This window comes from Eriocheir sinensis, unplaced genomic scaffold (genome assembly GCF_024679095.1).
Source record: "Eriocheir sinensis breed Jianghai 21 unplaced genomic scaffold, ASM2467909v1 Scaffold247, whole genome shotgun sequence".
Classification (NCBI taxonomy): domain Eukaryota; kingdom Metazoa; phylum Arthropoda; class Malacostraca; order Decapoda; family Varunidae; genus Eriocheir; species Eriocheir sinensis.
Genome location: NW_026111551.1, coordinates 357,033 through 370,617, shown reverse-complemented (window position 1 = coordinate 370,617; position 13,585 = coordinate 357,033). Strand labels below are relative to the sequence as shown.

The window sequence follows — 13,585 nt, the reverse complement described above, 5'->3', positions numbered from 1 at the left end:
CGGTGCCACTGAGCTCTCAACTACACACACACACACACACACACACACACACACACACACACACACATTCATAATCGTAATACTAATATACATATTCCTATTATTTTCCTGTAACATTTGTTTATTCATTATTATTTTTCTTTGCAAAAGGGGGGGGCCATGGCCCCATACCCCCACCCCCTCGGTATGCCACTGACGTTAAACGTCTGCTTTGAACGTCTTCTCGCTCTCAGCTACCGCCTGTTGCGGAAAGGGAGCCGAGTGCGACACATCCTCTCCATTCCCAAGACTCCTGGGCCCGTATCCTCGAGGGCTGTTAACTTTTACTCTTAAAGTTACTATCAAAGTTAATAGTCTCAATTTATTAAGAGTAACAGCTATCCTCGTCAACTTTGAGTGTAAGTATTAGCAAATCCTGGCTACTATTATCTTCTTCTTTATGGCGGGCTCGTTGCTAAGGACGCCTCCGTGCAAAACGTAAACATCCGACATATCTCCCCTCCTGCGTCACAACTTGCTCTGCTGAAATTACCGCACCATAACCACGTCATCTGCCCCAATGAGCACATCTACGGGCCGGAGAACCAGCGCAGAAAAGGAGTAAGTTTAATTGGTCGCCAGATGAAACGGTCTTCTTACGTCAAATTCATGAAAAAATACGTATAATCAGAGGGTGTTATGGGAAGAGCATCACCCCTGAGGATAAGAAGAGAGCGTGGACTGAAGTGGCAGAAGCTGTAACAAGGTTGGTAATCACATAGTCATGCTTCAGTTAGCTTACAAACTAACCTAACCTAATCAAGTGGGTATTTTTTACATAATAACACAACCACTGACCTTCCAAACAGAACATACCTTTTCATTCTGTATCTGAATAGTTTCATTATGACCATTTCTGCCACAACCCCCTCTCCCTCAACAACCTAACATAGCTAAACCTAACCATGCCAAACCTGCCCTGTCCTACCGAACACATCCTAACTTAACATGCCAAGTTTGTTGGGGGGGAAGAGGGGGTTGATATAGATAGTTAAGGCATATTTGACCTTTTTTTATTCCTAATTTATTTTCATTTGTTTTTTTTTGCTTTTTTATTGGGGGGGGGGGGGGGTGCTAGGCATGCCAGACTATGGACATTTTTACAAGTACTTTATGTCAAGACTATATGGGAATAGGTAGGTTTCGTGAGAATGGTAAAGTAAGATTAAAATAGTATATTTATAGCATTGGTCAAACAGATTATGGTGATATAATGTTAGATTGGAATGTACTCAAGATAATGAAATTAAGGTTAATGCTTTTATTTTTTTTTGTTACATATTCACATGTTCATGATTCAAGTAACTTGCAAACTCACCTAACCTCGTCAAATGGGTATTTTTGTATACAAACGCAACCACAGAGTTTCCAAACAGAACATACTTTTTCCTACTGTTCCACGTGAATAGCATCATCATGACCATTTCTGCTGCAACCCCCACTCCCTCAACAATCTAACATAACTAAACCAACTCCTGCTAAACATGTCCTACCTAACACGTCCTAACCTAACATGGTAGGTCCCCAAGTTTCTTAGGGTGGAAAGGGGATTAGTATAAGTCGTCATATTTACCTGTTATTTTATTTATTCTTTTTTTAGATTTTTTTTTTTTTTTGGGGGGGGCATGCCAGACTCTCAACACTTTTACAAGTATTTTATGTTAAGACTATATCGGAATAGGTAGATTTGATGAGAATGGTAAAGTAAGATTACAATATTATTTTAATAGCATTGGTCAAACAGTTTCTGGTGATATAATGTTAGGTTAGAAGTACTCAAAAGAATGAAATTAAGATTAATGCTTTGAGTTTTTTTGTATAGCTGTATTGTGTAATATCATCCTACTTAGAGAAAAGCATTTTAGAAAAGTAGGTAATGAAAAGTAGTATTTTTGGCCATGTTCATAACAACTAAAAAGTTAATGTCTTATGATGCATGTAAATAAAATACCGGTACTGATTTAGCTTTCCATCACAGCATGTATTACATGTTATTGGAGAAGGTATGGGAAATAAACAGCATGCCATAGTGAAACGATTAAGAAACTTGCTTCACATTTATACCCTGACAGTGCCTTCCCTGGGAGTGGACCCCGTACGCAGGATGACTGTGAGAGGCGTTGGTACAACGTACAACAAAAATCAAAGCCTCGCATTGCCAAGTGCAAGAATGAGCAGCGGCAGACTGGTAATTTTTTTAGTTGTTATGTCTTGATATGTAAAACTTGTATTAGTTAGTTTTTTATGTGCTCACAGAATGCAGCTATACTGGCCACAACGCCTTTATTTCAGCTTAAAGTTAATAAGTTCATAGCAGTGAACTGCATATTTGATACAGAAATTTTTTTAATGTTCATCTGTCAATGACTATCAATCTATCTAAATACCTTGGCTATCTTCCCCCAATGAAGGGTGGTAGCCAAGACAGGCACACACTCACTCACACATTCACACTCATGTCCACCACTCTCTCAGCTGCACAGCCCCTGAGGGAGTAAAAAAGGCCCTCACTGTATGGGGGATTAGCTGCACAGTTCAGACAGGGAACTTCCACACCAAGGCCTCACAGCATACACTGGTTTACCCTGCCCCTTCATGACAATGACATTTCCCCCAGCACCTGAGTGCCCCACACGTGTGGCACCACAGATACGCAGGCGCCTGCCTATATAACTATGACATTAACTGTGGTAGATAAACTGGTGTATGACATCATAGGCTGCTCGTCTCATGTATTTGAAGGGGTACCAGAGCCACTCAGCACTGACACAGTTGATGATGTGTTAGGGATAGGACAGCAGCAACAGCAGCAGCAGTCAAGCAGCAGTGAAATATTGACTGGCCTGTATGTTTTTGCAAAAACGTTTATATTCTCATTAAAACAATATATTAATCACTCTTAAATTCATATTCTTTGTAGATACACACTTTATCAGTCAATTATTTTACAACCAATAACAAATAGTGGAATATTTCTGTTAATAAGTAACATTTCACCATTAAGACCCTTTTTCTTCAACTACGTACCTATTTAACCCATCCGCTACGATTGGCATGGATTTGGCTTCCACTGCTAGCCTGGTTACATAATAGTCCCAGGTCTTTCTCTGCCTCTGCGGTGGATAGCGGAGTGTTTCCCATGTGGTATTGGTATGCTGGATATCCCCTCCCAAGGTGTAGGACTACATTTTCTTCAATGAATTGTAGCAGCCACTATTTGTTCCATTTCTGTAATTTGGTGACGTTTTCTTGCTGGAAATCCGCAGTTAAGGGGTTAAGTTACATGCATTAATCATGACTAATATATGACGCTTTTTTTCAGCCCTGCTGCTGTATTGCTAGAGACCATCCCAGCACATTGTTCATTACTTGTGGAAAAGATACCATCAGCTGCTCCTACAACAGCCACTGCTTCATCATCTGCTGGCCCTATGACACCAGCCACTGCTTCATCATCTGCTGGCCCAATGACACCAGCCACTGCTTCATCATCTGCTGGCCCAATGACACCAGCCACTGCTTCATCATCTGCTGGCATGACACCAGCCACTGCTTCATCATCTGCTGGCCCAATGACACCAGCCACTGCTTCATCATCTGCTGGCCCAATGACACCTGCCACTGCTTCATCATCTGCTGGCCCAATGACACCAGCCACTGCTTCATCATCTGCTGGCCCAATGACACCTGCCACTGCTTCATCATCTGCTGGCCCAATGACACCAGCCACTGCTTCATCATCTGCTGGCCCAATGACACCAGCCACTGCTTCATCATCTGCTGGCCCAATGACACCAGCCACTGCTTCATCATCTGCTGGCCCAATGACACCACCCACTGCTTCATCATCTGCTGGCCCAATGACACCAGCCACTGCTTCATCATCTGCTGGCCCAATGACACCAGCCACTGCTTCATCATCTGCTGGCCCAATGACACCAGCCACTGCTTCATCATCTGCTGGCCCAATGACACCAGCCACTGCTTCATCATCTGCTGGCCCAATGACACCAGCCACTGCTTCATCATCTGCTGGCCCAATGACACCAGCCACTGCTTCATCATCTGCTGGCCCATTGACACCGGCCACTGCTTCATCATCTGCTGGCCCAATGACACCAGCCACTGCTTCATCATCTGCTGGCCCAATGACACCAGCCACTGCTTCATCATCTGCTGGCCCAATGACACCAGCCACTGCTTCATCATCTGCTGGCCCAATGACACCTGCCACTGCTTCATCATCTGCTGGCCCAATGACACCAGCCACTGCTTCATCATCTGCTGGCCCAATGACACCTGCCACTGCTTCATCATCTGCTGGCCCAATGACACCTGCCACTGCTTCATCATCTGCTGGCCCAATGACACCTGCCACTGCTTCATCATCTGCTGGCCCAATGACACCTGCCACTGCTTCATCATCTGCTGGCCCAATGACACCTGCCACTGCTTCATCATCTGCTGGCCCAATGACACCTGCCACTGCTTCATCATCTGCTGGCCCACTGCTTCATCATCTGCTGGCCCAATGACACCTGCCACTGCTTCATCATCTGCTGGCCCAATGACACCTGCCACTGCTTCATCATCTGCTGGCCCAATGACACCTGCCACTGCTTCATCATCTGCTGGCCCAATGACACCTGCCACTGCTTCATCATCTGCTGGCCCAATGACACCAGCCACTGCTTCATCATCTGCTGGCCCAATGACACCAGCCACTGCTTCATCATCTGCTGGCCCAATGACACCAGCCACTGCTTCATCATCTGCTGGTCCAATGACACCAGCCACTGTTTCATCATCTGCTGGCCCAATGACACCAGCCACTGCTTCATCATCTGCTGGTCCAATGACACCAGCCACTGCTTCATCGGATAAGAGATGCCTTTCATAGGGCAGCAGTATAATTTTTGATGCTGGGGCTGAATATTACTGCCTCAAGGCTATGATTTTGTCACTTTTTTTTATTACTGAGGAGGTTGGGGTGGAAGGGGTGAAAATAATCTGTGCTGTTTTCGACAGAAATGGTTAGCAAATTCATTCAAAGCACAAAATTTTCCAGAAAAAAAATTGTGTGCCATTGTGAGTGGGTTCACTTGAGATTGGGCTCCAATACGCCTCCGTGGTCTAGTGGTCAGCATGCCTGGCTTCTACGCGGGCCCGGGCTCGAATCCCGGCCTGGGCAGTCGGCGTGCAGCTCACCCAGCTGATCATTCTCCCTCTCGGGCTGGTCGATAAATGACTACCTGGGGAAACTGTGGTAACCCGGATGTCACACTGGCCCTGTGTCCCGGGGTAATAGGCTCCCTCCCACCACAGGCTCAAGGGCCAATGTTACAGAGATGAGCACCGAGGCCACGCGCTGCTACAGCGTATGCCCCAACTTTACCTTTACCTTTATTGGCTCGACTGACAGACATTGTATGTCGAAGGTCACTGGCTCAATCACCACAGCCAGCACTCTAACTTGGATTTTTCCGAGTTCCCTAGAGCCTAGATTAATTTCTCGGTGTTCATTGAGGAGATTTGCACGGCACCCAGTCATGGATGTTACAAGATACGTTGTTACAATCAGGGGCGTCATTTGGACCTCAAAAGTGGGAGGACATTAGGGCAGACAGTTATATATATATATATATATATATATATATATATATATATATATATATATATATATATATATATATATATATATATATATATATATATATATATATATATATATATATATATATATATATATATATATATATATATATATTTACCATCATTAGCTTATAACACCTTTAGGCACCGATCATATTTGCATTTTATGTAGTCTGTGAAGCAGGCAGGATATTCATTAGCACCTAATTAGACTCATGCTGCTCTCCAGTGCTCTCTGATGCACTCACAATCAAAGATGTTGTGTACCTCTATGGTAGCATTAAGTAATCTTAGGTCACTTGGTAAAGTGTTCACCTAAGTCCGACCCAAGCTGACAACATAAACCTAAGCGTGTTTGCAAGCTGAGTGCTTAGAATATTGGCATAATAATAAAAGATGCTGAAAACTGGATTCCACTACTTTATTGAATATATGAATTTGTTTACTGAGTGAATTTGTGACCAATCTGTTGCTATTTGTGTCTTGCTTGAAGATATTCATCATTGGGTTCAAAGCTATGGTATTAATGTGCAATAGTCGTCATAACAAAATACGTAGTAATTAATTATATATGTCAACCTATTTATTTTCATGAGATCATGGTATGACCACTGAAAAACATAGATTTTTTATCTTGGCTCCATTACAAATTCAGTATATAATTACTCATATATTAAATAAAGTAGTGGAATCCAGTTTTCAGCATCTTTTATTATTATGCCAATATTCTAAGCACTCAGCTTGCAAACACGCTTTGCCTGGTCAAACTCTTTCGCCTCTGCCTGTCAACATCTACCTTTCCTTCTTGCTGGAAGTATGCCTTCATACAGCCTGTACCTAAGAAGGGTGACCGCTCCAATCCCTCAAACTACCGTCCTATTGCTTTACTTTCTTGTCTATCTAAAGCTTTTGAATCAATCCTTAACCGAAAGATTCAAAAGCACCTTTCCACTTCTGACCTTCTATCTGATCGCCAGTATGGGTTCCGCAAGGGCGTTCTACTGGTGATCTCCCTAGCCTTAACTGACTCTTGGTCATCCTCTCTTAGCCGTTTCGGTGAAACTTCTGCTATTGCGCTGGACATATCAAAAGCTTTTGATAGGGTCTGGCACAAATCTTTGCTTTCTAAACTACCCTCCTACGGTTTCTATCCTTCTCTCTGTACCTTTATCTCCAGTTTCCTTTCTGACCGTTCTATTTCTGCCGTGGTAGACGGTCACTATTCTTCCCCTAAATCTATTAACAGTGGTGTCCCACAGGGTTCTGTCCTATCTCCCACTCTTTTTCTGTTGTTCATTGATGATCTTCTTTCCAAAACGAACTGTCCTATCCATTCCTACGCCGATGATTCCACTCTGCATTATTCAACTTCTTTTAATAGAAGACCCACCCTTCAGGAACTTAACGACTCAAGGCTGGAGGCTGCAGAACGCTTAGCCTCAGACCTTACTATTATTTCCGATTGGGGCAAGAAGAACCTGGTGTCCTTCAACGCCTCTAAAACACAGTTTCTCCACCTATCCACTCGACACAATCTTCCAAACAACTATTCCCTATTCTTTGACAACACCCAGCTATCACCTTCCTCAACACTAAACATCCTCGGTCTATCCTTAACTCAAAATCTCAACTGGAAACTTCATATCTCATCTCTTACTAAATCAGCTTCCTCGAGGCTGGGCGTTCTGTACCGTCTCCGCCAGTTTTTCTCCCCTGCACAGATGCTGTCCATATACAGGGGCCTTGTCCGCCCTCGTATGGAGTATGCATCTCATGTGTGGGGGGGCTCCACTCACACAGCTCTTCTGGACAGAGTGGAGGCTAAGGCTCTCCGTCTCATCAGCTCTCCTCCTCATACTGATAGTCTTCTACCTCTTAAATTCCGCCGCAATGTTGCCTCTCTTTCTATCTTCTATCGATATTTCCACGCTGACTGCTCTTCTGAACTTGCTAACTGCATGCCTCCCCCCCTCCCGCGGCCCCGCTGCACTCGACTTTCTACTCATGCTCATCCCTATACTGTCCAAACCCCTTATGCAAGAGTTAATCAGCATCTTCACTCTTTCATCCCTCACGCTGGTAAACTCTGGAACAATCTTCCTTCATCTGTATTTCCTCCTGCCTACGACTTGAACTTTTTCAAGAGGAGGGTATCAGGACACCTCTCCTCCCGAAACTGACCTATCTCTCGGCCACCTCTTTGGATTCTTTTTAGGAGCAGTGAGTAGCGGGCTTTTTTTTTCATTAATGTTTGCTTTTTTTGTGCCCTTGAACTGTCTCCTTTGCTGTAAAAAAAAAAAAAAAAAGGTTTATGTTGTCAGCTTGGGTCGGACTTAGGTGAACACTTTACCAAGTGACCTAAGATTTTGTAATGGAACCAAGATAAAAAAAAGCTATGTTTTTCAGTGGTCATACCATGATCTCATGAAAATAAGTAGGTTGACATGTATAATTAATTACTACATATTTTGGTATGATGACCATTGCACGTTAATACCATAGCTTTGCTAGCATTGAGTAATCTTAGGGCTTTCTGACAAGCCGCCTTAACGTAACGTAAATGAGGCACCCAGGTTAGGCGGCTATCAAATAAAACCGAGGTAACGAGTCGTCTCTACACAGGACAGTCGCCTATTACCAAGATATAAGTCAGGGTCCGGATGAGCGTCTCGAAGACGACAGAATACATAGCTACTGTCTTTGAGGACGAAAATCGAAAGCCGCGCGTATTTGCCCAATTGGCGACTCTATTAATTATCAATTGCAGTTTTTGTTCAATCAGCGACATCCTTGCCGCAGAGAACGAAATGGATAAATCGTCTACATATAAGGAGCTATGAACTCCATCAGGCAGGACACCAACGACTCCATTAATAGCCACAGCAAATAGCGTAACACTGATAATACTTCCTTGTGGTAATCCATACTCAAGTGGACAAACCTCGGAAAGAGTACTCCCTACTCTAACCCGTAAAAGACGACGAGATAAAAACTCCTGAATAAAAACAGGGAGACGGCCACGAAGACCAAACTCAAACAGGTTAAGTAAAATTCCATGACACCAAGCGGCGTCATAGGCCTTCTCCAGATCAAAAAACACGGTCACCTGGTGGTGATTATTGGCAAACGCCTCACAAACTGAGGATTCCAAGGATAAAAGAACATCCGAGGTGGAGCGCACCTTTCGGAAACCATATTGCACCGGGGTCAATAAATTCCGGCTCTCCAAGTAACACATAAGCCTGACATTCACCATCTTCTCCATCACTTTACAAATGCAGGATGTTAAAGAAATAGGACGATAGTTAGTTGCTTGGAGATGATCTTTCCCAGGCTTCAGAATGGGGAGAATTACAGCCACACTCCACAGAGATGGAAAATCACCGGTACGCCAAATGAAATTGTAAAGATCCAATAAAAATGTAAAACCACAGTCAGACATGTGGCGTAAGAAAGCATAAGGGATGTCGTCTGGACCTGGCGAGGAATGATGACACTGGGATAAAGCCGTCTTCAGCTCGGAAAGAAAATGGGATATTATAAGATTCCCCTCCGGTGGAAGCGAAGTTAACGCCGAGTGATTCCAAATCCCGGCGATGACGAGCCCCTGGTGCAGTAGGATCTTTCCTAGAGGCACTGGCAAAGTGCTTGGCGATTAGGTCAGCAACAATCTTAGGGTCCACCGTCTCCCCTGCATGCGATAGCACTGGGGGAGGGGAAAACTTCAGAGATCTTACGAACTCTGTTAAAGACTTCTGTGAGTGTAGTTCTGGTAGTGATGGAAGAAAGATAAGCCTTCAAGAAATTCGTCGAGCCTCCTTGAAAGTACGTCGTGCTCGAGCACGCGCTCCCCGAAAAGCATCCAAACACTGGGGTCCCCACGGTGACGACGAAGTCGAGAGAATGCAACACGCTTCTCTTGCACAGCAGTTGTGCAAGCGCCGTTCCACCAGGGAACAGGACGTTTAGGGAACTGGCCAGACGTCCTGGGGACGGATTGAAGGGCTGCAGAATGTAGGGCATCAGTGAAATAGGATGCAACCTCGTCGGAAGTTCCAAAGTCAGCCAACGGACGAAGAGAGGAGCTAAGTTCCGTAAATCGCTGCCAGTCTGCTTTATCTAGATGGAAGGGGCCAGTATTGACACGGTCAGGGAGGGTAGAACCAAAAAAGGTGAGAAGTATCATGTTAGCTGAACCCTTTAACTTGGACACCTTATGAACAGAACTAGGGCACATCCCAAATATTTCCTCCTCAGAGAGCTCATAGAGGTCATGGTTATATATACTGCCTTTACTATAATTGAAGGTATGATGTGCTTTGACCGTTTCAAACATGTTGTCAGCAGGGCATGGTAGATGTTGCACCATTTTAGCTTGAGTAATATCTTTAGCCCTGACTAACACTCCCTTTTCATACTTTTTCAGATTCCCCTCAGGGATCGTGCCAATTTCTTTGGCGAGGTACATACCTAGCAGCATGAATGAAGTTGCCACGCCCATTCCTATAGTATGCAACAAACCAACGAGGGGGAGGGACCTGGCTGTCCCTGGGAGTTGGCTCTAACAAAGCGTCTTCAAATAGGTTCGGGACATAGTCCATGTCACTGTCCGAAGCGAAGAAGTTTCGCTTGAAATCCAGCACCTGCGATAGGCAGAGTCGCAACAGCATCACACGCCGACTGGGCTTCAGCGCTGGAGGAAAAGGTCACATAGCATCTGTTTGACTTGAAGTCTCCATCATAAATGAGACGGATACGAAGGACTGTGCCAAATGGCTTGAATAAGGAGCGCAAGGCACGGTAGGAAAACGATGGATCGATATTCACCATCTGAAGTGCGTCCAGCTTGGTAGAGGGACGCACATCAGAGTTACCCCCGGAATGGGAGGCAGCATTGTCAGACACACGTGGACTTTTGTGTCGCACGGACTTATCTTGGTCAACCCCTCTAGGAGGTAGGGACTTTTCAGCGGCACCACCAGGAGCCGTGAAAGGCTCCAAGGTGGCGACGAGAGAGGACCGTGTAGGGGTAATCGGGGACAGGCGGACGTCAGGGAGAGAGGCAGGCCGAGGCAAGGGAAACTTACCCATACACAGGGGAGGTGTTTCACTCCCCCACAACCCCACCCACCACGGAGCCCAACAAGGGGAGGCTGAATGTTGGGGCCAGACCGCATTCAACAGCCCCAGGGATAATGGGGAAGTATACGCATCCACTGCCAGGTGTTTGACGGCGGCCGCGGGACCTTTGCGACCGCCCACCCGGCAGTGACTACTTGACCCAAGCCATCGCATGACCAGCCGATTGATTCAATGGGGCCACACTGAACCGCCCGTCTTACCCCAGCCCTCCCACCAAATTAGCGTGTTGCCCAGCGAGGGGAACTACATCCTGCCCCGCGGTGGACTCAACCGCCAGATGAGAGGGCACGGGGAGTATACGGGACGCCACGCACGGCAAACACGTGGGGAGAGAGTAGCCCTGACCTAGGTGGTAAGAGGGCAGGGCAGGGGCGAAGGCAACATCACCAGTAGGCCTCCTCTACCGGTGATGAGGGCGCACTACTCCCAGCAACATTTCGTCACCTGCATTTCGTCCCATCGCCCCAGCGTTACACTCTCAGCCTTTTCTTTGAGCGTCCCCGCCAGTGGTCGGTGTAGCCAAGGCGGCACACGACGAGGAGAAGCCATCCCAGAAAAGGACAACGTTGGTAATCTTCACTTTCCTGCTAAAGATTGTTCATTTACATTAAAATGACTCAGCAAAAACAAGTGAAGAAGTCTTGGTGCTGCGGGTGCTTCGGCTGGCTCTTCGCCAGGCGGAAGCGCCGCAGCCCCTCCGAGGAACCTGACGACATCGTCGAGGAAACCGAAAACGCGGGTGCCCAGGCCGATGCAGGGCAACAGGCCCTGGTCTGCCTGAAGAAGGCTGCTCAGCCTCTCTCAGTGGTGGAGGAGGAGATCCCCTCCGACACCCTGCTGGATGCTGATGGGGTGGTGGGGAAGGGCGAAAAGGAGGCCACTGGCAGGAGGCGTCAGACTCTCATCATCACAATCCACTTGGTGAAGAGAGAGAAGGTCCACAAGCCAGTGGATGATACAACAGTCTCACAAAAAGACTGCACGCAATTGGAGAGCCATGGCAAGAGGGTTCACACTCTCGTAATTACTCTGCACATGGTCAAGAGAGAGAAAATAAAGGAGGTATACGATGAGCTCCCCTCCGGGCACCAAGGCACGGCTGGGGACGCTCCTTCCAGCAGGAGCAAGGCCGTTACCGGCCCACCGGAAAAGATGCCCCTTATCAGCAGCTTCAAACAGCGGGATGCATCTCAAACCCCGGTCAAGAAAATGATCAGGCTCAACTTCCAAAACCTGAACACTTTCGTCAAAATTCGTGAGCTGTACTGTGCCTACGACTACTGCAAGTATGGCTTCCCTCTCTCCAGCATTCGTCCTGAGCTGAAAAGCCTAAAGGAGAGAGCAGTGGAGCAACAGGAAGAGCCAGCAAAGGAAGCAGTAAACAAACTGCCAGAGGCTCTACAAACAGTAACAGAGGAAGCAACAGATTCAGCCAACAAAATCAATGAGCCACAACATCTCACAGGGATCCTCAAGAAAGGAAAGACGGCCAGCACCGCTCATAAATGTGTGCGCTTTAACTTCCAGAACCTGAACACTTTCGTCAAGGATCGTGAGCTGTACTGTGGCTACGACTACTTCAGGTATGGCTTCCCTCTCTCCAGCATTCGTCCTGAGCTGGAAAGGCGAAAGGAGAGAACAGTGAAGCCACAGAAAGGGTCAGCAAAGGACGCGGTAAAGAAACACAACACACTACACCAGCAAACAGTTGGAGCAGCTCGCTGTGCACAAATGAATACCACTACTGAAGGGAAGTCTCCTAAAGGTGTCCTGAAGAAAGAAAAGATGCCACGGTCCACCTGTCCAGGACATGTGCGCTTCAACCTTGGTAACCTCCGCGCCCCCGTCAAGGAACGTGAGGTGTACCGTGGCCACGACACCTTCAGATACGCCGCGCCGCTCCAAGTCACTCAGCCTCCCAACTTTACCTCGAGGCCTCACCAGCAGCCCGTTAGATCCGCCTCTAACTCGCTGCGTGGCGCACCTCGGCACTTCGAGAGGCCGGCACAGCGGAGCAACGTCTCCTTCCAGCAAAACAGTGGCTGGTATGCTGCACACAACTACACCAACAGCCGCCACTCACAGCACCGCCAGCACAACGCCAGCAGCCACGTCCCGCCCAGATACGAAACAAGGCATTTCTACGAGGGACAGACACATCGGGGCACCAACTCCCGCAGCAGAGGTCGTGCCAAGAGAGGCGCAAAGCCGAGTGGTGGCGAGTTTCTGTGAGCACCGGGCGAGTACACAGCGTCGTGATCAAACTCAAATGTTCAGCGACGTACAGGTGACGTACATTCCGGGTGCATTTCTCAACACCCGCTGAACGGTAACTGTCGCTGACTGGTGATAACAGAGACTGAGGAGTGCCAAGAAGCACCACAAACACACTGAGAGGAACGGCTCGCCAGCTGACTAAAATCACCATGCAGAGGAACGCATCCCATGGAACGGTGCCACTTCTACGGAACAAATTGTTCAAGAGTGTCGCATCTGTGGGGAGTGTTTGGACGCATGTGTGTGCTTACATTTCTTATCTTATATTTCAAATGAAAAAATTGAAAATATTGTCTTACAAAAAACCTTAGGCAGGGATAGTGGGGTCGTGTTGCACCTCAGAACAAGAAACGTTATGTAAGGAGTTGTCTCAACGACCACCTGTTTTAAAACTATATTTAAATGAAAGGTATTAGAATGCTCTTGCCAGTATGCTTCAGCTCAGTGTGATGACCTGAGTTCTATTTTGTCTCTC

The 13,585-nt window shown here is 46.7% G+C and overlaps 1 protein-coding gene and 1 long non-coding RNA gene across 2 annotated transcripts; both read left to right on the top strand.

The window, feature by feature from the left end:
- The first annotated feature begins 381 nt into the window (after positions 1–381).
- On the top strand, positions 382–3,556 carry LOC126991162 (uncharacterized). The gene is made up of 3 exons (XR_007745219.1): positions 382–745; positions 2,112–2,227; positions 3,362–3,556. It is a non-coding gene; the product is annotated as an uncharacterized LOC126991162 (long non-coding RNA).
- Positions 3,557–11,380: 7,824 nt separating this feature from the next.
- On the top strand, positions 11,381–13,414 carry LOC126991152 (uncharacterized). The gene is made up of 2 exons (XM_050849915.1): positions 11,381–12,119; positions 12,417–13,414. Exons 1-2 carry the CDS (start codon positions 11,446–11,448, stop codon positions 13,063–13,065), a joined length of 1,323 nt encoding a protein of 440 aa, XP_050705872.1. The 5' UTR covers positions 11,381–11,445; the 3' UTR covers positions 13,066–13,414.
- Positions 13,415–13,585: the final 171 nt, after the last annotated feature.